The 27,076-nt window shown below is 43.4% G+C and overlaps 1 protein-coding gene across 5 annotated transcripts in view; it reads left to right on the forward strand.

Moving 5' to 3' along the window:
- Positions 1 to 27,076, forward strand: part of vamp4 (vesicle-associated membrane protein 4) — a 65,176-nt gene continuing 38,100 nt past the window's right edge. For 4 of the 5 annotated variants that reach the window (XR_013498527.1, XM_078218085.1, XM_078218087.1 and 1 more), the window contains exons 1-4: positions 1 to 64; positions 4,912 to 5,033; positions 15,061 to 15,107; positions 17,905 to 17,955. Coding sequence is in view for 4 of the 5 variants with exons in the window: in XM_078218085.1 (XP_078074211.1) it covers positions 4,968 to 5,033; positions 15,061 to 15,107; positions 17,905 to 17,955 (164 nt within the window). In the remaining variant the exon portion in view is untranslated. Of the gene's footprint in view, positions 65 to 4,911; positions 5,034 to 15,060; positions 15,112 to 17,904; positions 17,956 to 27,076 lie in introns of those variants that run through there. The other variant, XM_078218089.1, reaches the window with a different exon arrangement.

Raw genomic sequence — 27,076 nt, forward strand, 5'->3', positions numbered from 1 at the left:
TGGGCAGTCCAGCCGCTTCTCCCGCCCCTCTGCCGGGGTTTGGCCGGGACGGAGGCGGTGGGAGGTAAGGCCGAGAGCCGGGTGGGGAGTCCGTGTAAACAGCAGGAGAAGAGGGGGCCATTGCTGCAGAGAGCACCCCGAGAGAGAGACCTCCACATCCCCTTCCCCGGGGGGGGGGGGGGCAGGGAGACCTCCACATTGGGGGGGAGGGGGGGCAGGGAGACCTCCACATTGGGGGGGAGGGGGGGCAGGGAGACCTCCACATTGGGGGGGAGGGGGGGCAGGGAGACCTCCACATTGGGGGGGAGGGGGGGCAGGGAGACCTCCACATTGGGGGGGAGGGGGGGCAGGGAGACCTCCACATTGGGGGGGAGGGGGGGCAGGGAGACCTCCACATTGGGGGGGAGGGGGGGCAGGGAGACCTCCACATTGGGGGGGAGGGGGGGCAGGGAGACCTCCACATTGGGGGGGAGGGGGGGCAGGGAGACCTCCACATTGGGGGGGAGGGGGGGCAGGGAGACCTCCACATTGGGGGGGAGGGGGTGCAGGGAGACCTCCACATTGGGGGGGAGGGGGGGCAGGGAGACCTCCACATTGGGGGGGAGGGGGGGCAGGGAGACCTCCACATTGGGGGGGAGGGGGGGCAGGGAGACCTCCACATTGGGGGAGAGGGGGGGCAGGGAGACCTCCACATTGGGGGGAGAGGGGGGGCAGGGAGACCTCCACATTGGGGGGGAGGGGGGGCAGGGAGACCTCCACATTGGGGGGGAGGGGGGGCAGGGAGACCTCCACATTGGGGGGGAGGGGGGGCAGGGAGACCTCCACATTGGGGGGGAGGGGGGGCAGGGAGACCTCCACATTGGGAGGGGGGGGGGGCAGGGAGACCTCCACATTGGGGGGGAGTGGGGGCAGGGAGACATCCACATTGGGGGGGAGGGGGGGCAGGGAGACCTCCACATTGGGGGGGAGGGGGGGCAGGGAGACCTCCACATTGGGGGGGAGGGGGGGCAGGGAGACCTCCACATTGGGAGGGGGGGGGGCAGGGAGACCTCCACATTGGGGGGGAGTGGGGGCAGGGAGACATCCACATTGGGGGGGAGGGGGGGCAGGTAGACCTCCACATTGGGGGGGAGGGGGGGCAGGGAGTCCTCCACATTGGGGGGGGGGGGGGGAGGGGGGGCAGGGAGACCTCCACATTGTGGGGGGGGGGGAGGGGGGGCAGGGAGACCTCCACATTGTGGGGGGAGGGGGGGCAGGGAGACCTCCACATGGGAGGGGGGGGGAGGGGGGCAGGAAGACCTCCACATTGGGGAGGGGGGGCAGGGAGACCTCCACATTGGGGGGGGAGGGGGGGCAGGGAGACCTCTACATTGGGGGGGAGGGGGGGCAGGGAGACCTCTACATTGGGGGGGGAGGGGGGGCAGGGAGACCTCTACATTGGGGGGGGAGGGGGGGCAGGGAGACCTCTACATTGGGGGGGGAGGGGGGCAGGGAGACCTCTACATTGGGGGGGGAGGGCGGGCAGGGAGACCTCTACATTGGGGGGGGAGGGGGGGAGGGCGGGCAGGGAGACCTCTACATTGGGGGGGGAGGGGGGGAGGGCGGGCAGGGAGACCTCCACATTGAGGGGGGGGGGGGGGGGCAGGGAGACCTCCACATCCCCTTCTGCCAAGGGGGAGGGGGGTGGCAGGGAGACCTCCACATTCCCTTCCTAGCGGGAGGGGCAGGGAGACTTCCATATTCCCTTCGCCAGAGGGGTGGCACGGAGACCTTCACATCCCGTTGGGGAGGAGGAGAGGCGGGGGGTGGTTGCAGGGAGACCTCCAATTCCCATCCTGGGGGGGCACGGGAGGTGGGGGCAGTGAGATCTCCACATCCCCTTCCCCAGGCGGGGCAGGGAGACCTCCACATCGCCTTCTGGGGTGGGTGGGGGGGTGGGGTGTGGGGGGTGGGGTGCAGGGAGACCTCCATATTCCCTTCTCTGGGGGGGTGGTGGGGGCAGGGAGACTTCCACATTCCCTTCCCCAGAGGGGTGGCACGGAGACCTCCACATCCCCTTCCCCAAGGGGGGTGGGGGTGCAGGGCGACCTCCTCTTGGCGGGGGCGGCAGGGAGACTTCCATATCCCCCTTCTCTGGGGTGGGTGGGAGCAAGGAGACCTCGACATCCCATTCCCCGGGGGGGTGGGGGGGGGCAGGGAGACCTCCACATCCCCCTTCCCCGGGGCTGGCAAGGAGACCTCCACATCCCTATCCTGGAGTTCATCTGATCACAGGTTTGCTGTCGGGGTTATTAATAGAAATTGGATCACGCCAAAACTGAGGTGTTGGGAAATATGCCACCGCTTATAAAAGAAATCAACATCAAAACACTTTCCTGTTTACGAACAGGTGGCAAGGCTGTTTAAATTAAACCCTCTCCTGTCCAGAACACTATCAAACACAGTTACATTTCGAAATGCTTTTATATAGCAGTGAATGCTTAGGAGTGCCTTGAGGGGATGTCAGAGGCACTACCTCAAGTTTTTAATTTATATATAATGTTTTGTTAAATAAATTGCAGTTCAAATGCCTGCCTAGGCAATGTATTAATTGATTTCATGTTTGATTATATTCCACCCTATGGGCAAAGTTTGGAACTAAATGCTTTTTAAAAAAAGTCCTTTTGGATTAAAACGTCCTCATTTTGTAAGCAGTTTGCTCTCACATCATTGTGTGAATTGTTTCTGTCCACATGGCACATTTCTTTGACAGAATTCTATCAATCGAGTTTTCTAGCTATAACATTCCTCTGTTCAAGTCTAGTATCTGCTCAATTGAAACTATCTCAGTTTGCACAAAATCATTAGCGGTAAGCTGACCTTTGCAGTCACCAATTGCCTCAGTCAGCTGCTTCTAACTTTAGTGATAATTTGTGTTGAACACTGATTATCTCAAAACATCTGAATTCCAAGTGGCATATCTGATCGTCAGTTTGTTACATCTAAGTAGCCTGGACCACTAGGCTCAGGAATAGGGACTGTGAGTAGCATACTTCTCAAACTGCAATTCTATTTACAAGGCAAAAAATCACAAATTTGTCTGGATTTGGAGAAAGCCATATCTCATGAAATGCAGTGACTTTTAATGATGTCAACATTAATTTTAGCATCAAAGTGTTATTTAGAACTGACCAGATGGACTGCTGTGTCCTGTACATTTCTACTCTCTTAGCTAGGGAAGATGAAGCAACTGATTTAAGTGGGCAGGATGTGAAGTGATTTGCAAAAGAAGCAGATTTGAGAAAATACTTCTCAAACAGTTTGGGTCTGGAAAGCACTGCCTGAAAGTGTGGTGGAGGCAGGTTCCATTCAGGCATACAAGAGGGCATTAGATGATTACTTGAATAGAAACAATGTGCGGGCAAAAGGCTAGAGAATGGGACTAGTCATATTGCTATTTTGGAAAACTGGTGCAGATACAATGAGCCGAATGCCGCCCTCCTGCACCCTAACCATTGACCGCTGGCAGGATCCTCTGGTCCTGTTGAAATCGGCAGCCATTTCAATTGATTGCGGGCCGTGCTGCGAGGATGTTACCTTCGGTGAGACTGGAAGATTCTGCTGGCAGGAAGACTGGAAAATCCACTGCCGAAAAACCCTCTGTGGGGAGTGTAGATGGAAAATTCCAGCTAGAGCTTCTTTTCTCTAGTCATTTAGCATCGAGATAGGGACATATCAACACAGGAAATAGGAGAAGGCCATTCAGTCCTATGTTTTGGTTTGCAGACTTTTCAATTGCAAGATATGCTGTGAAAAGATTTGTTCTGATGACCAGAAAACCTTCTTTACCGCCACATTGTTTCTTCAGAATTCTACATAAGACTAATGGGATGGGAAAAGGTTAGCAGGATCGTGTTGTGTGATATGGAATTATTCATTTTGAGTTTGCTCTTTTCTGGTTCTCGTCTATAACTTTCACAAAATTGGAGTGTTTAATACTTGTGCATAATCATTTTAGCAGACATATTGTGCACATTTCCAAATGATGTCAACGCTGATGAGTTTAGCAAAAGGACATCTGATTCTTTTCAAATGCATAATTACTATTAACCTATCCAAATGTTTTTGATCATTTATAGAGCCAATGCACACAAGATCTTTGATGCAGGATTTCACTATTTTATGGTGGTGTTTTGCTAGACTTATGAAGAGCACAAGTAAATTGTGGAAAATCTATGTTGCAATCTCGCTTGTAAAAGATTGTTCCTGCTCTGCTGAATTTCCATTGATGATACTAAATTAGAACCATATAGTTAGTGTTTAGAACTTACACACAAAAACAATTTCAAAGCTGAGTCTCAATTTCAGTTATTACAAAAATTGTGCCACTAGCTGCAATACTTTCATTCACCTGTTTTCCTGTTTCACAGTGTTAAACAGAGCAAACAATATTAATAATAATATTCACTATGACAGTCTGTTGCACACATCATTGGCCAAATCTGTTCTGGAGTATTGTGTTCAATTCTGGTCACCGTACATCAGAAGGGTTATTGGATGGGGTGCATTACAAATAATGTGGCGATGCTGGCGTTGGACTGAGGTATTTCTCCACTCCACCTGACGAAGGGGCAGCGCTCCGAAAGCTAGTGGCATTTGCTACCAGATAAACCTGTTGGACTTTAACCTGGTGTTGTTAAACTTCTTACTGTGCATTACAAAGACAGGTTGCATAAATTTGCCTTGTGTTCTGTTGTGTGTAGATATTTTTAAGGTAAGGATGTCAAGGGATTTGGAGCAAATGTGGATAAATAGAATTGAGGTGCAGGTCAGTCATAATGTAATAGAATGACAAAGCAGACCTGAGGACTGAAAGCTTGCTTCTGTTCCCTCATGCATGCCATTAATAATATACCCTTTTATATATCCTAGGTTGAAAATTAGGTGCACTTCAGATTGAAGAGATCAAATTCCATCAGGCAGTAATCATGCCGCCTAAATTTAAGCGACATTTAAATGATGATGATGTGACGGGTTCCATAAGAAGTGAAAGGGTGAGTAGCACTTCTTATTGTTCATGCTATATATGACAGATAAAACGACGTTATAAGGGAGTTTTGAATGAGATTGTTCTGAATGGGATTGTTTTGTGTTCCACCAACCACCATATGGAATCCTGTATTTGTATCATGGAAGAGCCAACAAATCTCAGCACTTTGCAATCTCCATTTCAAGAAGAGACCTTTGTCCAGATTGATTCTGCAAAAGCTGAATGGTGCACGGTCGCACTTGAATAACGGTTCAGATTTGTGATTTGCTGGGCTTCAAAAGCTGACATACCATTGTATTAAAATAGAAACTAGAAGCAGGAGTAGGCCATTCAACCCTTCGGGCCTGCTCCACCATTCATCTTGATCATGGCTGATCATTGAATTCAATATTCAGTTCCCCCCCCCTCCTTCCTCCCATATCCCTTTAGCCTCAAGAGCTATATCTAATTTCTTCTTGAAATCAGACAACGTTTTAGCCTCAACTACATTCAGTGGTAGCGAATTCCACACATTCACCACCCTCTGGGTGAAGAAATTTCTCCTCACCTCAGTTCTAAAAGGTTTACCCCTTATCCTCAAACTATGACCCCTAGTTCTGGACTCCCCATCATTGGAAACATTTTTTCTGAATCTACCCTGTCTAACCCTGTTAGAATTTATAAGTTTCTAAGAGATCCCCTCTCACTCTTCTAAACTCCAGTGAATATAATCCTAACCGACTTGGTCTCTCCTCATATGACAGACCTGCCATCTCAGGAATTAGCTTGTCAAACCTTCTCTGTACTCCGTCTGTACTATAGACGGGACATCCTTCCTCAGATAAGGACACCAAAACTGATTCATCAAAGCTTTCCCTTTACTTCTGACTTTTTCCTTCTATGTAATCATTATGAACTAATTGTTAAAGGCGTGAATAATTCCTCACTTGAGCCCATGTGGTGATGTCAATATTTTAAAAGGTACTGAATCTGACCTGAGGCACCCATAATTTGGAGACTGTTAGTATTTCTCATCTATCTTCTGGGAAGTGTGGATGTTGGTTGAAATTGGAATGAGCTTCGCTGTAGGATCTCTGTTCTGAATAACCTGCAGGGTGGCTAGGCTATGATGCGTAAGGAGGCAACAACACCAGAATCTTACATTTACAAAATACTTTTTTAGTGTAAAGGAATGTTTCACAAAAGTTTTTTTTTTGGCATCCTTCCATCTGGAAGAGATGATAATCCAGCCTCAGAGCTTTGAGATCAGATGAGTTGTCTGCTGCTCTTCATTTGATTGCTGAACAAGCGAATTGTGGAAAGGCAAAGTCTGCCACAAATGACACACACTTGAATTTGTCCCTTGCCAGTACTAAGGGATGATCTGCTTTGGAGTTTCTAAAGCCACATGTCGTAGTGATGGTGAACTGCTCACTGCTTATCTCATAATTTGCATCAGTTACCAGTTCGCTTCCCATTTGTTGTGATTATTGTTGAGGGCTTTTGTGTCTCTTTTGACCACCTTTAAATTGTGTACCCTGCTGGTCTCTTGGTATAGGCGACTTACCCACATAGCATGTCCTTGAGGATGTGGGCATCTTCCATCCTGAGCACATGCCCAAGCCAGCGAAGCCCTCTTTGATTACATAGTGCCAACATGCTTGGTATCTTTGCCCTAGAAAGCACTGCTTCATTGGTGACTATGTCTTTCCTTACGATGCTAAGGATATGATGTAGACTTTGGAGATGGAAGTTGTTGAGCCTTTGTTCTTAGCAGGTGTAAGTTGTCCAGGCTTTAGTGCCATACAGCAGTGTGCTGAGGATATAGGTCTTGCAGATAAGCGTCTTGGACTTGCCAGTCAGTTTGTTTTTGTTCCTGTTAGACAGCCAAAGTTACTGTAAGTCTTTTCGATGTGTGCGCTGAGCTCAAGAGACAGGTTGTCTGTCACCATAGACCCAAGAATTTGTTGATTGCTTTCAGTGGTGTATTGCTTAGTCATACATTGGGGCAGAGACGTAACAGTACACTTCACAAAGGGGCCAAAAGTAAATAGGCACTGATCTGGAAGGAAGTGATTAAGATAAACAACCAAAAACTTAATTGAAAAGATAGGTCTGAAGGATGTTGAAGATGGTGAGATGGAAGGTTTTGAGGGAAGGACATTTGGATAGTAGGACTAAGGTTGTCTGTCACCCATTAAGAGGAAAAGGAGTACAGGGCTGAACACTATGTTAGAGCCAAATAAATCAAAGGATGAAATATAGGGGCTGGAGAATATTAGAGTTGGATAAGGACAGGGTGGCAGAGGATGACTGGTACCCAGGCTGATGTAGCCTGGACTGAGTCAGCATTGTTTGCTAATTATTTAATGTACTTTGAATTTTGATTTGAAGATGTTATTGTTGTGTAACAAGAGCGGGCACTATGGTTTTTGAGTTGAATTGGTAAGTTGTGTATCTCTCAAAATGCTTTGGCCTTGTTGTTCGTCGGTAAACTATTTATTGCCTTGTAAATTTTGAAATGCTGATTTACGTGTGTTGGTAATCTGTATTGGCAAAAGCTTAGGTTCAGTCTGTTCCTGCCTCGGGCTATAATAGTCACCCAATAACATCTTGTTAGATTTCAGAATTTAAAAAAATGAATCCACATTTATTAACAACAGTAAGAAATTAAAAAACTGGCTGCAGAAATGTGATGGCTTGTGTCATGATTCAAGTTCATTCTAGATATCTTTTACTTGCATCTAATACAAAAGGGCCAGTTGTGGATAGAAATGTAATCTTATGCACTTTGTGTTGTAGGTGTCACAAAGCTCACTGATGTTACCAGTGAGGGTGTCCCAACTTGAAATACCAATTCATGGTGATGTATTGGTTTGTGAGGGGTCACGTAAAACCCCAGTGAGGAGCCAGTCCAATCATCGTGTAACAATTTAAAAATAATACTTATTAAAAGAAAGATACACACGAAAAGGACTTCAATACTCTAAGACACTTAAGTACATGAATAATTAAACACACAGTTTATGTAAAAATTACCCCTTGCTCCGTAATATATTTATAATCCCTAAACTCAGTAAGACTTCCCTTTCCCAAAACAGCATCCAAATAAGTCAATTCCAGCTTATAGTTATCACATAGTACAGGACTGATGATCAAGTCTGGGAAATGTCATTTCCTTGCCCAGCAAAGACATTTAAACTGCTTTTATGAAGGTCTCTTGCTATATTTTGGCTTTAAAATTGAGATGCAAAACGATAACATTTCTGAGAAGTAAAAGATGTTGCATGATCCTTTGGATGTGAAATGGCTTCTGGCTGTGAGGTGTGGATTGCCTTGTCTTTGGATGGGATGGAGGGGGCAGTTATACTGATTCCCCTTGGGTTATTTCAAACTCAAAAATCAGCTTGTCTACATGTCTCTAATTTCCTTTTATGGAGTTTAGTGCTTCTATAATCCTGAGTCACCCTGTCATTTAGGTAAACTTTCTGCTTGGGGAAACTTAACACTTCTGTAGCAGTTGTGTAAGTAATCTGTTTCTACTACTAGAACAATTCGCACCTGATCATCTTTAGATGCTCTCATGCCTTTGGAATGCCCTGATCACTTTTTGATGCTTGCTTCCCCTAGGAAACGCTGACTGTTATTGGACAGATTTTTATCTTTCAGGCATTTAAAAATTCTTGCTACTAGGCAATTCCTGCTACATTAGATCCTCCTCCTCCTCCAGGTACCCTGCCCTAAGAGAGCATTGGCGATCATGGACTTTCATTAGATTTGTCCATAGTTGTGCGTGGCAGGTTTGCTGTTGCCTTCTGCAGTTTCATCATAGATGTTTACAGCATAGAAACAAGCCCTTTAGCCCAACTTGCCCATGCCGCCCAGTTTTTACCATTAAGATAGTCCCAATTGCCCATGTTTGGCCCATACCCCTCTATTCCAATCTTATCCATGTAACTGTCTAATGCTTTTTAAAAGACAAAATTGTACCTGCCTCTACTATTACCTTTGGCAGCTCGTTCCAGACACACACACAACCCTCTGTGTGAAAGAATTGCCCCCCTGGACCCTTTTGTAACATTCCCCTCACCTTAAACCTATGCCCTCTAGTTTTAGACGACTCTGCCATTGGGAAAAGATGTTGACTATCTATTTTTTCCAGAGAAAGGGTCCCAGTCTATCCAACCTCCTTATAACTCAAACCATCAAGTCCCGGTAGCATCCTAGTAAATCTTTACTGCACTCTTTTTAGTTCAATATCCTTTCTATAATAGGATGACCAGAACTGTGCACAGTATTCCAGATGTGGCCTTAACAATGCCTTGTACAACTTCAACAAGATGTCTCAACTCCTGTATTCAATGTTCTGGCCGATGAAACCAAGCATGCGGAATGCCTTCTTCACCACCCTGTCCACCTGTGACTCCACTTTCAGCGACCTATGAACCTGTACCCCTAGATCTTTGTTCTATAACTCTCCCCAATGTCCTACCATTAACTGAATAACTCCAGCCCTGGTTCGATCTACCAAAATGCAACACCTCATATTTATCTAAATTAAACTCCCATCTGCCATTCATCAGCCCAGTGGTCCAAATGATCAAGATCCCATTGCAATCCTAGATAACCTTCTTCACTATCCACTATGCCACCAATCTTGGTGTCATCTGCAAACTTACTAACTAGGTTGACCAGGAACCTCTCCCAAAGTTGTGAATTGGGACTTGAATGCAGAGCTTCTGGCCCAGAGGTAGAGATGCTACCACAAGATCTCCATACTATATTGGATAGTGAATAATATACATTTAAATAATTCTTGGGTTTATTCATGAGTGGATTTATTAATAGAAGGACAGCAGAACGGTCTTGAGCTAGTTTACAAAGCACTAAACACATACCCAATCAGTTGAAATCCTTTACAAACCTTTGGCTGACGATCTATCTTTATAATTTTTATTGCCCTTCATATATTCCTTGGAGGAATGACCTGTTGGGTTGTATTATCAACATTGTGACTCCTGCTGCTAATCGGAACTGCAACAGGAACAGTTGCGCACTCGGTCCACACTGGCCACTGGCACATGCACAGCTGTTTTTGATGGCGGTAGCAGGGAGGAATTTTTCTATGTCAGAATTGCTACATGGTTTTGTAAAGCTGTCTATTTACATCACCATTAAATGAGCGCTGGTGCTCTGACAATGATATCAAGGTTAAAAAAAAGTGGCTGTATCTACAAAAGGATCAACCCCCACGCACAATATCAATTAACTTGCCACAATCCATAATAAACCAGACCATGAAAATAAACAAAATAAATGTGTTTATTTAAATACCATTTTGTGCAGGGAACCCCTCTCAGCCCAGGTAGCTTAGTTGGAGGATCATTGGACTCTCCATCTCAGGGACATTTTGAATCCTACATGAGATCATCTTATCCCTACAATGCAGAAGACCATTTGGCACATCGAGCCTGCTCTGACATCAATCCCACCCAGGCCCTATCCCTGTAACCCTACATGTTTACCTTGTTAGTCCCCTGACACTAAGGGGCAATTTTAGCATGGCCAATCAATTAAACCCGCACATCTTTGGACTGTGGGAGGAAACCGGAGCACCCGGAGGAAACCCACGCAGACACCGTGAGAACATGCAAACACCACACAGACAGTGACCCAAGGCCTGAATTGAACCCAGGACCCTGGCACTGTGAGGCAGCAGTGCTAACCACTGCCACCATGCTGCCCAAGATATTGAGGTGGTAAGAGTGAGAGGGCAGGATATAATTGGAAAGAAAGGGTGTGGGAAGAATGGAGAGAGGAATGAAAGAGAAAGGGCATTGCATTCCTGGCCAATGCAATGCCTTAAATACACGAATAGTTTTTATTGATTTTTACATTAAAATGTTACAATCAATTCTCAAGTCTCTGATTGGAAGTTGGCAATCTCATTTACTGAAATTTCCAGAATATATTTCTGCATCATTCACTGAAATATCAAAAGCATGTTTTATAGAGGGAACAATTGATAAAATGATAGGTAAAATGGATACAAGAACTTGGAGTGAGTTAAGGACTACATAGTATTGCTAGTCTGTGTTAAGCAAACTTGTTTGTTTTAACGCAGCAGCAGACACTGATACTTCATGTGGGGGAAATGCTCCCTTTAGTGTTGTGGCACAAATAAACGCAACCTATTTCAAACCTTGCTTTGCTCATGGCAAATGAAGAAAAGAAAACTGCCGATCAAAGAAACATTGATTTTAAATGCATTGAACTCTTTCATCTTCAAATGCAGGACGTTTTTCCAATCTGAGACAAGTAATGACATGAATGATGTCAACACTGTTCACAATCTACCTGTGCAAAGATACAAACAATGACAGGTTATCATTGTTTAGGTGGTTTCAGATAACTCTTGAATGGCATAGCTGATGGGATTTGCCTCCAGTAAAATAAGCATACTCAGGTGACACCACTTTGTCTCTTCAGAGGGCTGCTTTTGACCTTTTTTGCCCTGATAGTATGTTTTGAGTGTGGTATTTTAAAACTAATCGGGTTGCTATTTTCAACATGGCAGTGTAGTTCTCCTGTATTTAGTCACTTGAAGATGGTTGTCTCACACAGCTTAATGACTCCGTGATGGCACAAGGAAGTAACAGAGGGTGGTATGGTGGCACTGTGATTAGCACTGCTGTCTCACAACACCAGGGACCTGGGTTCGATTCCGGATTTGGGTCACTGTCTGTGCAGAGTCTGCACATTCTCCCCATATCGGAGTGGTTTTCCTCCGGGTGCTCTGGTTTCCTCCCACAGTCCAAAGATGTGCACATTTGGTGCATTGGCAATACTAAATTGCCCCGTAGTGTCTAAAAATGTGTAGTTTAGGAGGATTAGAGGGTAAATATGCGAGGTTACAGGGATATTGTGGAGAGTGGGCCTGGGTAAGATGCTCTGTCAGAGAGTTGGTACAGGCTTGATGGGCCAAATGGCCTCTTTGCACTGTAGAAATTCTGTGATTCAATGATTTCTTGAGCTATGTTGTCTTCACTTACAATCATAGCTTTGCCACTGCCGGTTAGCATGTTGCTGCTCTTGTGTCGCTACTAGTGCAGAATGTCTACCGTGTTTCCTCCATAATAGCCACCCCGTCACTCGACGGGGACCACTGGAAAATGATTGATGGTGAAGTCTTCTCTCCCCAAGCCTGATGATAGATACTGAGGTCAGTTGGAGTTCCCTAGCTGAGCTTTACATAAAATGGGGACCAAAACTTTCTAACCTGTTTACCTTGGCATACTTTGCATCTTTACTATTAAGGGTATGTTAAATAGGTCAGCTATCATAAATGTTTGCTTTACTCTGGAGGATCTTTTTAAAAATATTCTGGTAGGCATAAAGTTATTTTGAAAAATAAGTGTACATTTTTTGTTAATCCAATTAAATATTTGCATCATGCAAGGATCTAAAACATGGTGAACTTATGTAATTTCCTGTGTAGCTGTTGAAAGCACGCCCCCTGCTGACCAATCAGTAAAATCGCAGACAATCCATTCTCTGCAATGTTTGCTTCCAAGGTTTTACAAGTAAAACCTGCAATAGCAAAAATCTTCAAGTGCTCTGTGCGTTTGGCAAAGGCAGATCTTTTTATTTCCACATAGAAAGGATAATCAAATGCTATTAATATTGATCCCCATACATTTCAGAAAATTTGGAATTTTACTGAACCTGTCATCTCCGATCAAATACATCTTTTTGGAAATGAGCAGTAAGGAAAAAGTTGACTGATTTACACTGAGATTGACCTGGATTTGCTTCCTTTTTATAATAGCACAACTGAGTAGCAAGGCAGTAAGATGCCGAAAAACGAACTTGTATCCATGATACATCACTTCGCTGCCCAACTTCAAAGAGTTGCAAATAATCATCCCTGATATTGCTGAAGTATGCAAACCATTTTAGTTTTGCTGTAATGGTTTATAATGTCATTAGACATGCTTGATTGAATTACTGCTTTGTAATTATTTCCCACGCAGACATTTATCCTATAAAGCATCATGGACTATTTAATTTTACCTAAATACCTGTTTACTGTACTTTAGATTATAGACTACAAACATTCCAGGCATATTTTGTCTGCTATCATGCTGATCAACAATGGGCTGGGTTAACAAGTACGTTCGAAAAGACAGATCACCTTGTCATTCCCTTTTGTAATTTTTGTTCTGTTAGCTCAGCCCCCACTTTTAGGCTTCAATGATACTTTTCCTTATTCTTTAACTCTATAATGACTTTTTACATAATATTTATCAAGCTGTCATTGAACTTGTGAATTCTATGCATTGAAAGCTTTGCTTTAAAAATATGGACTTGTCCTGTGCTTGGAACTCGGAAGGGGGAAATAACATTCTAAATGAATCTTCAGAAAAATTATGCTGGATTTTCCACTGGATGTTGGGACCCCAATGTTGAATCCACATGGGGGTCCCAATTCTGCCGATATCATCCACAGACCCACCAGTACAATCCTCCTGGGGGTGACCTCTCCATTAGCTACCTCTGCATTCTTTGCCCTGAGCAGTGGGTGGGTTTTCGAGGCTGATGGCCCAATCGGAGGGCCCACAACATTGCTGGGAGAGGTAGGTGCTGCTAAGGCAGGCAAATGACCATAAGGGAGCTGAAACATTGAGGTGCTCTTGGTTGAAGTAATCAAATTAAGAGGCCCAAAATCATTCGCGCCATCAGAGTGGAAGGGAAAACCAACCTCAGAGGTATAGAAGCATAGATTCCTACAGTGCAGAAGGAGGCCATTCGGCTCATTGAGTCTGCACCAACCACACTCCCAGGCCCAATCCCCATGACCCCTCACATTTACCCTAGCTAGTCCCCCTGACACTAAAGGTCAATTTAGCATGGTCAGTCAACCTAACCCCCATGCCGACACTATAGTTAAGAAAGCCCATCAGTGCCTCCATTTCCTCAGAAGACTAAGGAAATTTGGCATGTCAGCTACGACTCTCACCAACTTTTACAGATGCACCATAGAAAGCATTCTTTCTGGTTGTATCACAGCTTGCTATGGCTCTGCCCAAGACTGCAAGGAACTACAAAAGGTCACGAATGTAGCCCAATCCATTACGCAAACCAGCCTCCCATCCATTGACTCTGTCTACATTTCCCGCTGCCTTGGCAAAGCAGCCAGCATAATCAAGGCCCCCACGCACCCTGGACATTCTCTCTTCCACCTTCTTCCTTTTGGAAAAAGATATCTCAGGTCATTGACTTTCTAGTAATTGCCAATGATTGCAAATCAGCCGCTCTTCCCCCCAGAAAGTGAACAGTTAAAACTATGGAATCTTGTTTTTTCAAGTGGTGAATTCTTGGCGGTTTTTCAAATGTCAAATTTTCAAATTACATTCTTTCTTGCATTTCCTTTGTCTCCTTTACTCTCTCCCTTTGTCTCTTTCTCCCTCTCTCTCCCTTTTCGTGTCTTGCCCTTTTCAGTTTCTTCCCCCCGCCGCTTTTCTTCCTCTCCCAGTATTTTATTTGATATTGAATTAACACACTCTAATTTATCCTCTTCTCCATCCTTCCTCTTTTTCTTTCTCAATCCTTTGATTTCATTGGTTGAAGAGGCCGCCTTTGCCCTGTTCTTCACCAAATTCCAGATGCCCTGTTTCCCCTTGCTCCACTGTTAACAGCGTGCAGTTCCAAATTTTTAACTGAAGCAGAAACGAGTCTGATTAACAGGTCATGGCCTGAGGCACCCATCTTCAGAAAGTACTGGGCCATTTATCTTTTGAATCTGAACTTATTTTGTAATCTGAATGTTGTTGTCAGTTATTGAAACGATGACATAAATGCTGTGAATGTGGGTATATGAGATTATATGAAAATTTAAAAATAAAGGTAAATGAACCAGTCATGTCTAAACGGATGTCTTCAAGCTAGTGTAGAGTTTAACAGATGGTTTACGATAAGTGATGGCATAACTTCCAAAAGTAGCCTCCTGACCTTTACGACAAACATCACCTTTTCTTTTGCCTGTGTTGCAGCGGAACCTGTTGGAAGATGATTCTGATGAAGAGGAAGACTTTTTCCTGTGAGTATATGCTTCTGTTTCACTATTCAGCATCATTCCATAATGCAATTAATCTCCGTCTTTGTAATTGCGCAAGGGCTGGTAAAGGAGCACATTCTGCTGAGATTACCATAATGAGGTTTCAGGCCCATCTTGAATCTCTGAAATTCAATGTTTGATTCTTTACACTCCTTTTCACGTTAAACTTTGGAGGTAATTGTCCTGGTGATCTTAATTCATAATTAAAATTATTGAAGTATCTTTGAATCTCCCAATTTTCGATGTCAATAAAGGGAGTACAAACTTGAATTTTGTGACCCAAGACAATTCTGGTTAACTTTCTGCAGTTCATTTATTTGCTGTATTTCAGTTTAAAACCTGTCCTTGGGGAATTTTGCAGGAAACATGTAAGATCACACATTGCTACAGTTCTATCAAACTTCTGCCTTTATGGTTGCTTGAAGGCAAGCTATGGAGTGTCGGGATCACGTACAAAGTTTAAATTGTTCTGAATGATAGCCAGGTTTGGCTGTGGCTATAAATTTGATTATTATTTGACATTTGAAACTTTTCATGTATGCCAAAACTGTCAGAATTGAATATATTTTATAGCTTGGCAAAAAATACTGCTGGCTCAGAGAATCAATTTTATTCACGGTGTTTCTTATCAGAAAAGTTCCATAATTACTTACTTATGCTTTAGGGAAGAATGTTCCATTTGTGTTGGAGATTTATGAAGTTGAACCAAGTGACTTTGAGCAACACAATACAGTAGAAGACAAATAAACTTTGTTTTCCCCTCTTCCATCTCCAATGACAATTACTTGTGCTGGAGTGCAGATTCTTCATAATGCCCAGCCCCCTTTTCCACATCCATTACAAAGTGCCCAGGCGTACCTAAATATGAGGTGTCAACTTGGTGAACTACAACACAGGACTGCTTGCCGGTCAAGTAGCAGAAGCAGCATGCGATAAACAGAGTGATGCGATCCTACAATCAACGGATAAGATCTAAGCTCGGCTGTTCTTTTACATCCAGTCATGAATGGTGGTGGACAATTAACTGGAGAAGGAGACTCCACTAACATTCCCATCCTCAATGATGGGGGATTCCATCACATCAGCGCAAAAGACTAGGCTGAAGCATTTGCAACAATCTTCAGCCAGAAATGGCAATTGGACGTCCCAGTATCACAGATACCAACCTTCAGCCAATTCGATTCACTCTGTGTGATATTAAGAAACGGCTGAAGGCACTGAATACTGCAAAGGCGATGGATCCTGACAACATTCTCGCAAGAGTATTGAAGACTTGTACTCAAGAACAACCTACGCCCCTAGCTGAGCTTTTCGAGTACAAATACTATGCTGGCATCTACCCAGCAATTTGGAAAATATGCCCTGTCCACAAAAGGATGAATCCACCCCAACTTTCCCACCAGGGTCATTCTGCTTCTGACCTAATTGCAGCCTTGGTTGAAACTAGATAAAAGAGCTGAACTCAAAGATGAGGTGAGAATGACTGCCCTTGACATCAAGCAACATTTGGCCAAGTGAGGCACCAAGGAGTCCGAGCGAATCTGAAGTCAATGGGAACCAGTGGGAAATCTCTCTGCTGGTGAGTCATCCCTAGAGTGAAGCAAGATGGTTGTGGTTGTTGGAGGTCAAACATCTTAGTCCAAGGACTTCACTGGAGAATTTCCTCAGGGTAGTGCACTAGACTCAACATCTTCAGTTGTTTCATCAATGACCTTCCCTCTATCAAAAAGTCAGAAGTGGGGATGTTCGTGATTGCACAATGTACAGCACCATTCACGACTCCTCAGATACTGAAATCGTCTGTGCCCATATGCAGCAACCTGGACAATCCAGGCTTGGGCTGATGAGTGACAAGTCACATTTGTGACTCGAGTACCAAGCAATGGCCATCTCCAAAATAAAGGAATCCAATCGTCTCCCCTTGTCATTCAATGGCATTACCATTTCTGAATCCCCCACTATTAACATCCCGGAGGTTACCATTGAGCAGAAACTGAACTGGGCCAGACATAGAAATATGGGCTACAAGAGTAGGTCAGAAGCTGGGAACTTTGCAGAGAGTAACCAACTCCACTCCTGACACTCCAAAGCCTGTCCACCATCTACAAGTAGATGGAGTGCTGTCCACTTGCCTGGATGACTGCAGCTTCAATAACTCTCAAGAAGCTCAAAACCATTCAGGACAAAGTAGCCTGCTTGGCTAGCTCCCAACCACTACCTTCAATATTCACTCTCATCACACCACTGCTGTCATCTTATACCATCTATAAGATGCACTGCAGCAACTTACAAAGGCTCCTTTGACAGCATCTTTGAAACCCATGACCCCTACCATCTAGAAGGACAAGGGTCAGCAGATGCATCGGAACACCACATGCAAATTTCCCGCCAAGCCCCACACGATCCTTATTTGGAACTATATTGCTGTTCCTTCACTGTTGTTGGGTCAAATTCCTGGAATTTTCTAACAGCACTGTGGGTATTTCTACACCATATGGACTGCATCAATTTGAGAATGCAGCTCACTACTACTTTCTCAAGCATAGCCAGCAATGCCTACATCCCATAAACCAATATTTTTAAAAAAGCATTGGAGCCCATGAGAAATCCGAGAACTTCCAGCTGGGAATCGGTGTTGAAAGATTGTGTAGCATGGATCATGGCAGGATAGGAAGAATAAAGTTTGATAACTGTCCAATATGTAATCTTTTCAGATTGTTTAATTATGGATTTGTATACCTATCCTGTTTTAGCATTTCTGACTATGTTTTCCCTACAGAAGAGGACCTACTGCACCAAAATTTGGACCAAAGAATGACAAGATCAAACAGTATGTGTCCAATATGATTTTTTTAAAAATTCTACTCTTTTGTGTAACCTTGAAGTAATGCAAAAAAATGTATTTTTTCTAATTATGAACAATGAGAAGGATGTAAGGTATCCAGGCTAGGTGACAATTATGGCAATGTCCATAATTGCCGGCCTGTCAAATAGAACAATGTGGAATGTTATAAGAATGCAATGTTAAAAAAAAATTTGAAGTAATAATAATTATTTTGTTACTCTGATATAAAAGAAAATGCCAGTAGTAAGGGTCTAGACGTAATGAGAGACAGTTTTCAAACCAGTTTCATTTACTTTAAAAACACATGTTTTGGACAGGGGAAGACCATTGGCCTAAACTCAGTGATTCTGGAACTAGGCACCTTGTAATGAAGTAAATGCTGCTAAAATAGATCATTTATAAATCGCGATCCATTTGGCTCCTCTTCTTCCCAAGCAAGCAAAAGTTAGGCTGCCGCTGTGTTTTGAGACAGTAAGTTAAATGATAAATGGATATCATTCATCATCTCGCAGTTTGTTTTTTTTTGGGCTGGGGAATGAAATTGCTTTTATATAGCACTTTTCATGATCCAAAATACTTTTTGAAATGTAATCACGATTGTAATATAGGAAACGTGTCAGCCACTTCACACACGGTGAAGTTCCACAAACACTAATGTGATCATGAACAGGCAATTTGTTTTCTTTTAATGTTAGTAGAAAGTGATGTGCAGGGGGGGAGGGGGGGCGGCGCAGACGTTGAATTGACCGATTTACAAATGATCTATGTAAATCTGTCTTATCTGTCTACCTCAGCACCAATAATGTATCTGTTTTATAATCAGTTAAGAACAGCCATAATTGTGTAGCAAATTATATCCATCAAAATGTATAACTTAAGAAGTAATGATTGCGGATTGTCTGCCTATTAACATTTATAATAACCTGTTGCTTTATTCAGGAAATTGTTAAACTGTTCCTTGTAACCACTTTTTATTTTGTTTTCTCATGTTTTTGCTTTGTCTCAAGCTAGCAAGTTATAAGCTATTTAATTTGATAAAATACATATATATCTTGAAATGCACAGATTTCTTATAAGCAGTTGTCGTAATATAGCTATATATTTTATAAAAGAAAGAGAAAATCTGCTGTAAATTTTTAACAACTTTCTTAGACGTTGGGCTTTATTTGCATTTTAAACTTTGGAACAAGTAAATATTTTAGTTTTCGTGACTGATCTCCCTGGTAAATTGCTAAATTTCTTTTTTAAATGCTCAAGTTGACTAACATAAGCCTGAAGAAAGCGTGGACAAACATATATTCCCAACTTTCTCAGAAACCCATTTTTAAAAATCATCATGGATCAGTAATTGAAGAAAAAAATAGAGGTTGTTTACTATTACAGTGCAGAATTCTGTAATCTTTTTGTATGTCGTAGCTGTACAAAGCAGTTGTTCATTATAGTCTGTCATAAATCTAAGCTGATCCCAAGATTTTTACCCTGTACGTAGTAAATTGAGGTTGGATTTGCTTTGCATTTAAAATTAAAAAAGACAGCACTGCAGCAAAAAATACAAGGAATTAGCTTACACTGCGTTCAAAGGTAGGGAACAGAGGTGAATCAAGCAGGTTATTAGAATCAAATCTTCACTGGCAATAAGAATAAAATGTTTTTAACCAGCTTTAAAGTTTAAAGTTTTAAAGTTTATTTATTTATTAGTCACAAGTAGGCTTACATTAACAGTGCAATGAAGTTACTGTGAAATTCCCCTAGTCGCCACACTCAGGCGCCTGTTCGGATCAATGCACCTAACCAGCATATCTTTCAGACTGTGGGAGGAAACCAGAGCACCCGGAGGAAACCCACGCAGACACGGGGAGAATGTGCAAACTCCACACACACAGTGACCCAAGCTGGGAATTGAACCCAGGTCCCTGGCGTTGTGAGGCAGCAGTGCTAACCAGTGTGCCACCGTGCCGCCCCCACAGCTTTAAAACAGCAGTATGATCAGCAGACCTCAGCATGGAGCCTGGCCAAAACTTATCATTAAATTAATGATCAGTCTAATAGTGGCTAATGTACGAAATGGAATTTTTACTGACAAATTAGTGCTTCTCTGACCTCTGGGTTATAGTGTGTTATTTGGCATTGTACAGTGAGCTGTTAACCCACATTGTATTACTGACATGAGTATCAGAAGAGAAAAAATTTGCAGGGTTCCAGGAAAAAGTTGGGCGAGTAGAACAAATACATTGAACTAAATAACTACTGAAGTTCTGACATTGTATTTGTTTAATATTTTCATTCATGGGTGTATTGAAACAAGACTGGTATTTTTTAGTAGCTTGTCAACCCAGTAACTTAAAAAATGCTTTGTTTAAATTCTGAACAAACTTCTTAAATGTCCTTTCTACATCAGATACTGGATTCCAGTTAGAAATTTTGGTGCTGACAGTTGGGTGTTTTCTGTTGCTATCCTCCTTAAAAGTCACAGTGCTGGCACAAACACACATGATTATTTTGTACGATGTAAAGATTGTTATTTTAAGCTAGTCGCCTTTTACTTCTGATTGCATGTCTGCATGATCTGCTTGTGACGATCTGACTGAGTTTGAATGATTGATGTAACATAACTGATTCTTCATGTGAGGAATTTTCAGTGCTTGAATTTCTATGTTGATGCACTGCAGCCTCCTGAAACCAGAGCATGGTTGCTGATGTAACATTAACACAGCGTTTGTTTTGTTTAGGTGAAATATTGCAATATTCATTTTGAAAATATATTCATTTTAAAACAAAATCTTTCAGAAGATGGCCTAATTAGGCTGGAACAACGGCCAAATAATATAAATACATCGAGGTTACATTACACAAACAGGCCATTCAGCTCACAAGTCCATGTCAGTGTTCAGCCACCACCTGTGCAAATCATTTCAATCATATTTACCCACACTGCTCCCATGTTCCTTCATCCTCTTTTCCTTCATCCATCTTTACTTTCATCCACCTTTCCAATCTAATCTTGAATGTTGCCACAGTTTTCACCACAACCCTGGAAGTGAGTTCTCCTGCTCTTATTTCTGTAAGAAGTTTAACAACACCAGGTTAAAGTCCAACAGGTTTATTTGGTAGCAAAAGCCACACAAGCTTTCGGAGCTCTAAGCCCCTTCTTCAGGTGAGTGGGAATTCTGTTCACAAACAGAGCTTATAAAGACACAGACTCAATTTACATGAATAATGGTTGGAATGTGAATACTTACAACTAATCAAGTCTTTAAGAAACAAAACAATGTGAATGGAGAGAGCATCAAGACAGGCTAAAAAGATGTGTATTGACTCCAGACAAGACAGCCAGTGAAACTCTGCAGGTCCACGCAACTTTGGGAGTTACAAATAGTGTGATAAAGTTGCGTGGACCTGCAGAGTTTCACTGGCTGTCTTGTCTGGAGTCAATACACATCTTTTTAGCCTGTCTTGATGCTCTCTCCATTCACATTGTTTTGTTTCTTAAAGACTTGATTAGTTGTAAGTATTAGCATTCCAACCATTATTCATGTAAATTGAGTCTGTGTCTTTATAAGCTCTGTTTGTGAACAGAATTCCCACTCACCTGAAGAAGGGGCTTAGAGCTCCGAAAGCTTGTGTGGCTTTTGCTACCAAATAAACCTGTTGGACTTTAACCTGGTGTTGTTAAACTTCTTACTGTGTTTACCCCAGTCCAACGCCGGCATCTCCACATCATGACTTATTTCTGTGTACAGTAAGAAGTCTCACAACACCAGGTCAAAGTCCAACAGGTTTATTTGGTAGCAAGAGCTTTCATCAGGTGAGTGGAAAGTTGGGTTCACAAACAGGGCAAATATGGACACAGACTCAAATACAAGGTTGGAATCCGAGTCTTAACAGGTAATTAAGTCTTTACAGGTGCAGACAATGCGAGTGGAGAGAGGGTTAAGCACAGGTTAAAGAGGTGTGAATCGTCTCAAGCCAGGACAGTTAGTAAGATTTTGCAAGCCCAGGTGAGTCATGGGGGTTACAGGTAGTGTGACATGAACCCAAGATCCCGGTTGAGGCCGTCCTCATGTGTGCGGAACTTGGCTATCAATTTTTGCTCAGCAATTCTGCGTTGTCGTGTGTCTTGAAGGCCGTCTTGGAGAACGCTTACCCGAAGATCAGAGGCTGAATGCCCTTGACTGCTGAAGTGTTCCCCGACAGGAAGGGAACACTCCTGCCTGGTGATTGTCATAGAAATCGTAGAATCATAGAAACACTACAGTGCAGAAAGAGGCCATTCGGCCCATCGAGTCTGCACCGACCACACTCCCACCCAGGCCCTATCCCCATATCCCTACATGTTACCCGCTAATCCCTCTAACCTACGCATCCCGGGACACTAAGGGGCAATTTAGCATGGCTAATTAACCTAACCCGCTCATTGGACTGTGGGAGGAAACCGGAGCACCCGGAGGAAACCCACGCAGACACGGGGAGAATGTGCAAACTCCACACAGTCGAGCGGTGTCCATTCATCTGTTGTCGTAACATCTGCATGGTCTCGCCAATGTATCATTACTGTGCCTACCCCAGTCCAACGCAGGCATCTCCACATTATTTCTGTGTAAAGAGGTTTCTCATACTCTCTCATCCAAATCTGTTGGATTTAATCTTATGCCTATAAACCCTTCATTCTAGTCCTTTCATTACAGAACCAGTCTGCTCTACCTACCCTGTCCCATCCTATGATGATGTTGAAATACTTTTATTTTGGTATGTGTTCTAATGAAAATTCCTAATTTTTCAAGTTTTTCTTCACATGGCATCGTCGTTACTGAAAGCAAATTGTATGCTCCCTGAAACTTCTATTTGCCTCCTAAGGTGTAGAATCCAATTCTACACATAGTAATCTCTAACTAAGCTTTTTAAAATTTTATAATAAATTAAATATATTAGTATATCATTAAATTTTAATTTTTATGCAGGTTATTATTGTCTAATTTGAAAACCTGGAACTATCACAAGGGAAAAAGCTGAGAAATGAGATGGTTGGTGATTTTTTTTTTACCCGGCTTCATTTGGGATTATAAATTGTTCAGTGCTTTGCCTTCCTAAATCATTCTGTTGGAAGTTTAAAACTGTTCCAGCGCCATGGTTTTAGAATGATTCTTCTCTACAAGCTTCTTTGCTATTACCTGAAATCTTTAAAGAAAGAACTTTCATTTATCTTGTGCTTTTCATGTCCAGGGGATTATTGCCAATAAAATATGTTTGAAGAGTAGTTTCTTGTTGGAAACGTGGCAGTCATTTTGCGAACAGCAGTGTGATAATGATGACATAATCTGTTTTAGTTTGGTTGGTTGAGGGATAAATATTGACCTCGTGACAACAGCCATGGTCCAAAAACTGGCACCTGCTCGACTGTGTCATTGTTTGCACTGGGACCGCAGAGAGTCTCCTGTGCCATGACAGGTTCTGATGACTGCTGGACCGATCACTACCTTATTCAGTAAAGCATATCCATCAACCTGACCCCAAACAGCAATGCCACAAGAAAATTAACAATCGACGTTCTCAAAGATCCCACCAAGACGGCATTTAGCCAGTGCCTGACTGCCAATCTCTCAACCTCCAGCCACCAGGAACTACAGTGTTCCTATGATGCCTGGTCAACCCTAAAGTTCACCATAGCAAGTAATTGTGAAGAGGTCCTTGGTATTTCTACCCAGAAAACATTGTGACGAGTTTGACGAAAATCACAATGAGATAAAGACCTACATGAGCATTAGTGCAAAGCTTTCACCGACTGGAAAATTCGTGGCACAAGTGAAAAGCAACCGTTCTTAGGCAGCTGAAGGCAGCGGTACAGCGATAAACCCATGATGAAAAGAACAAATGGTAGAAAGGAAAAGTACAGGAGATCCAACAACTCGCACAACATGAATGACATGCATGGTATTTTTCAGCAAAGTTGAAAAAGTCATTTGACCACTGAAAAATAACACGGCCTCTGCAGCAGATGGAATCCCTGCTGAAATTCTGAAACTAGGTGGAGAAATACTCTTGACAGGGCTGCACAGCCTCATATCCTTCGTTTGGGAGGAGGAATGTATGCCGGGGATCTCGGGGATGCTGCGATTCTCAAGCATGGCAAAAAGTCCAATTATCGTAACTAATCACCACCTCCCGGTGACCGCAGAGCTCCTTTCCAGAGTTGCATTGCGATTTTCATCCATCGAGTGGCACTAGAGACATGATCTTTGTGCGTCAAATCCAGACAAGGAACAGCATCAACCTCTGTGCATAGCCTTTTATAACCTCAGGGAAGTCTTTGATGCTGTCAATCACAAAGGCTGATGGAATATCCTTTTCAAGTTTGACACCTCAGAAATTTGTCGCCACTTCTTTTGCCTACTCTACGATGACAGACAAGATGTGATCCTCATTAATGGAGCCATCACAGATCCCATTTCAATGAAGACTGGGGTCACACAAGGTTGTGACATTGCACCAACGCTCTTCTCTGTTTTGTTTGCTGCAATATTGCACCTCACTTCTCGCAAATTGCCCGCGGGCCTGGGGATAATTTACAGAACAGACAGGAAACTGTTAAGCCCACAATGTCTTCAATTCAAAACTATAATTACCTCGGTCATCGAGCTACGATATGCAGAAAGCACTGTGCGCTCACTCAGAAACTGAGCTCCAGGTGATACCGACACCTCTGAAGTGCCAGAGAAGATCGGCCTTTTACTAAACACCCAGAAAACTAATCTAACAAATGCTGGATAAACTCAGCAAGTCTGTCAACACCTGTGGAGTGAGAAACGAGTTAATATTTCAAGTCGTTGTAACTCTCAGGACATTAGAAAGCAAATGTATTTTTTCACACAGCTCCCACTGCAACCTGCCACTCTCCACTCCCACCCTGTCAATTTATGATTAATGGCAAGATTCTGGAAAATGCGTACATTTTTTGTATTTTTGGAGCCTCCTCTTGACAAAGGCAGGCATAGGCGATGGAATTCATCATCGGCTCCAATGTACTAGCTCAGTCTTTGGCCAACTGCAGAGTATTTGAGGATCAGGATCTCAAACCTGAGACTAAGGTCATGGGTTACTCAGCAGCTGGGATTCCCACATTCCTATATGGGGGTTGGTTAGCTCAGTTGGTTGGATAGCTGGCTAGTGATGTGGAGTGGCGCCAACAGTGCGGGTTCAATTCCCGTACTGGCTGAGGTTATGAACTCCCGCCTTCTCAATCTTGCCCCTCACCTGAGATGCACTGATCCTCAAACTAAATCATCATCAATCAGCTCTCTCCCTCAAAGGGGAGAATAGCCTATTGTCATCTAGGACTATGGTGACTTTGCCTTTGTGCTTTGGAGACTTGAGCAACTTACAGCAGACATCTCAAAGCACTGAAGATGTAACACCAGCAGTGCCTTCGCAGGATCCACCAAATCTGATGGCAAGAAAGGCGAGCCAACAGCAGTGTCCTCTCCCACGCCAACACACTCAATAAGTAGGTGTCAATCCAGCTCTGCTGGGCAGGACTTGTCATTTGCATGCCTGACACCAAGCTCTGAGCAATTGTTCTATTTTGAACTTGATTGTGACAGGAGACTCTCAGGAGTACAATGGAAATGTTTTAGATGTTCTCAAAGCATCCATGAAAAGATCAAATATCCCTGCCAACTTATACAAGTCCCTGGCTTGTGACTGACCAAAATGGCAAAGGTTTGTTTAGAAGGTACTAAACATATTGAGGAGACTTCGGCAGCCCCAAACGCCAAGCTGAGGCATCACTGAGAGTACACAAACACCCCAACTGCCCGACTCTTCCTGCCTCTGACAATACCTGCCCCGTATGTGGCAGAGTCCAGTAAGAAGTCTCACAACACCAGGTTAAAGTCCAACAGGTTTATTTGGTAGCACAAACCACAAGCTTTCGGAGCACAGCCCCTTCATCAGGTGAGTGGGATTTGTGTTCACAAACAGGGCACAGATAGACACAAACTCAATTTACAAGATAATGGTTGGAATGCGAGTCTTTACAGGTAACCAAGTCTTAAAGGTACAAACAGTGTGAGTGAAGAGGGTTAAGCACAGGTTTAAGAGATGTGTATTGTCTCCAACTAGGACAGTTAGTGAGATTTTGCAAGCCCAGGCAAGTCATGGGGGTTACAGATAGTGTGACGTGAACCCAAGATCCCAGTTGAGGCCATCCTCGTGTGCGGAACTTGGCTATCCAAGATATTGTTCAAGACTTGGATAGCCAAGTTCCGCACACATGAGGACGGCCTCAACCGGGATCTTGGGTTCATGTCACACTATCTGTAACCCCCACGACTTGCCTGGGCTTGCAAAATCTCACTAACTGTCCTGGCTGGAGACAATACACATCTCTTTAACCTGTGCTTAACCCTCTCTCCAGTTACATTGTCTGTACCTTTAAGACTTGATTACCTGTAAAGGCTCGCATTCCAACGATTATGTTGTAAATTGAGTTGTCTATATAAGCCCTGTTTGTGAACACAATTCCCACTCACCTGATGAAGGGGCAGTGCTACCAAATAAACATGTTGGACTTTAACTTGGTGTTGTGAGACTTCTTACTGTGCTTACCCCAGTCCAACGCCGCATCTCCACATTGTGGCAGAGTCTGCAGATCATGTATTGGACTCATCAACAATCACAACCCATCAAACTGGAGTGGAAGTTAAGTCATCCTCGATCCTAAGGGACTGCCTAAGAAGAAAGTGGAGATTGGCTGGGATGATGGGGAGCACTAGCCTGTGCTTGAAACAAAAACTCATTTTCTGAAGAGAGATTTAGTCAATTATTCTGTACAAAAGGACGATAGCTTCATGATTAAGTGTAATACCTGGATTGTTTTTCAAATGTATTTGCTGTATTTCATTACGTCATTATATTAAACAGTATACAAATGGACAATCTAATCCTTTATTTTGATCAAGTTCAGCAAACTTAGTGTATAGGAATGAATGCCAATGAAATACAAATAAATTATTGTTGGGTTGTGATGTTTTGTAGCTCAGAAGGAGATTGATGTTGTGAAGTACAGAGGCAATGGTTTGCATAAAGCTTTGTCTCAAATTCTAGCGGAAGA

Source organism: Mustelus asterias, chromosome 8, assembly GCF_964213995.1.
Source record: "Mustelus asterias chromosome 8, sMusAst1.hap1.1, whole genome shotgun sequence".
Lineage (NCBI taxonomy): Eukaryota > Metazoa > Chordata > Chondrichthyes > Carcharhiniformes > Triakidae > Mustelus > Mustelus asterias.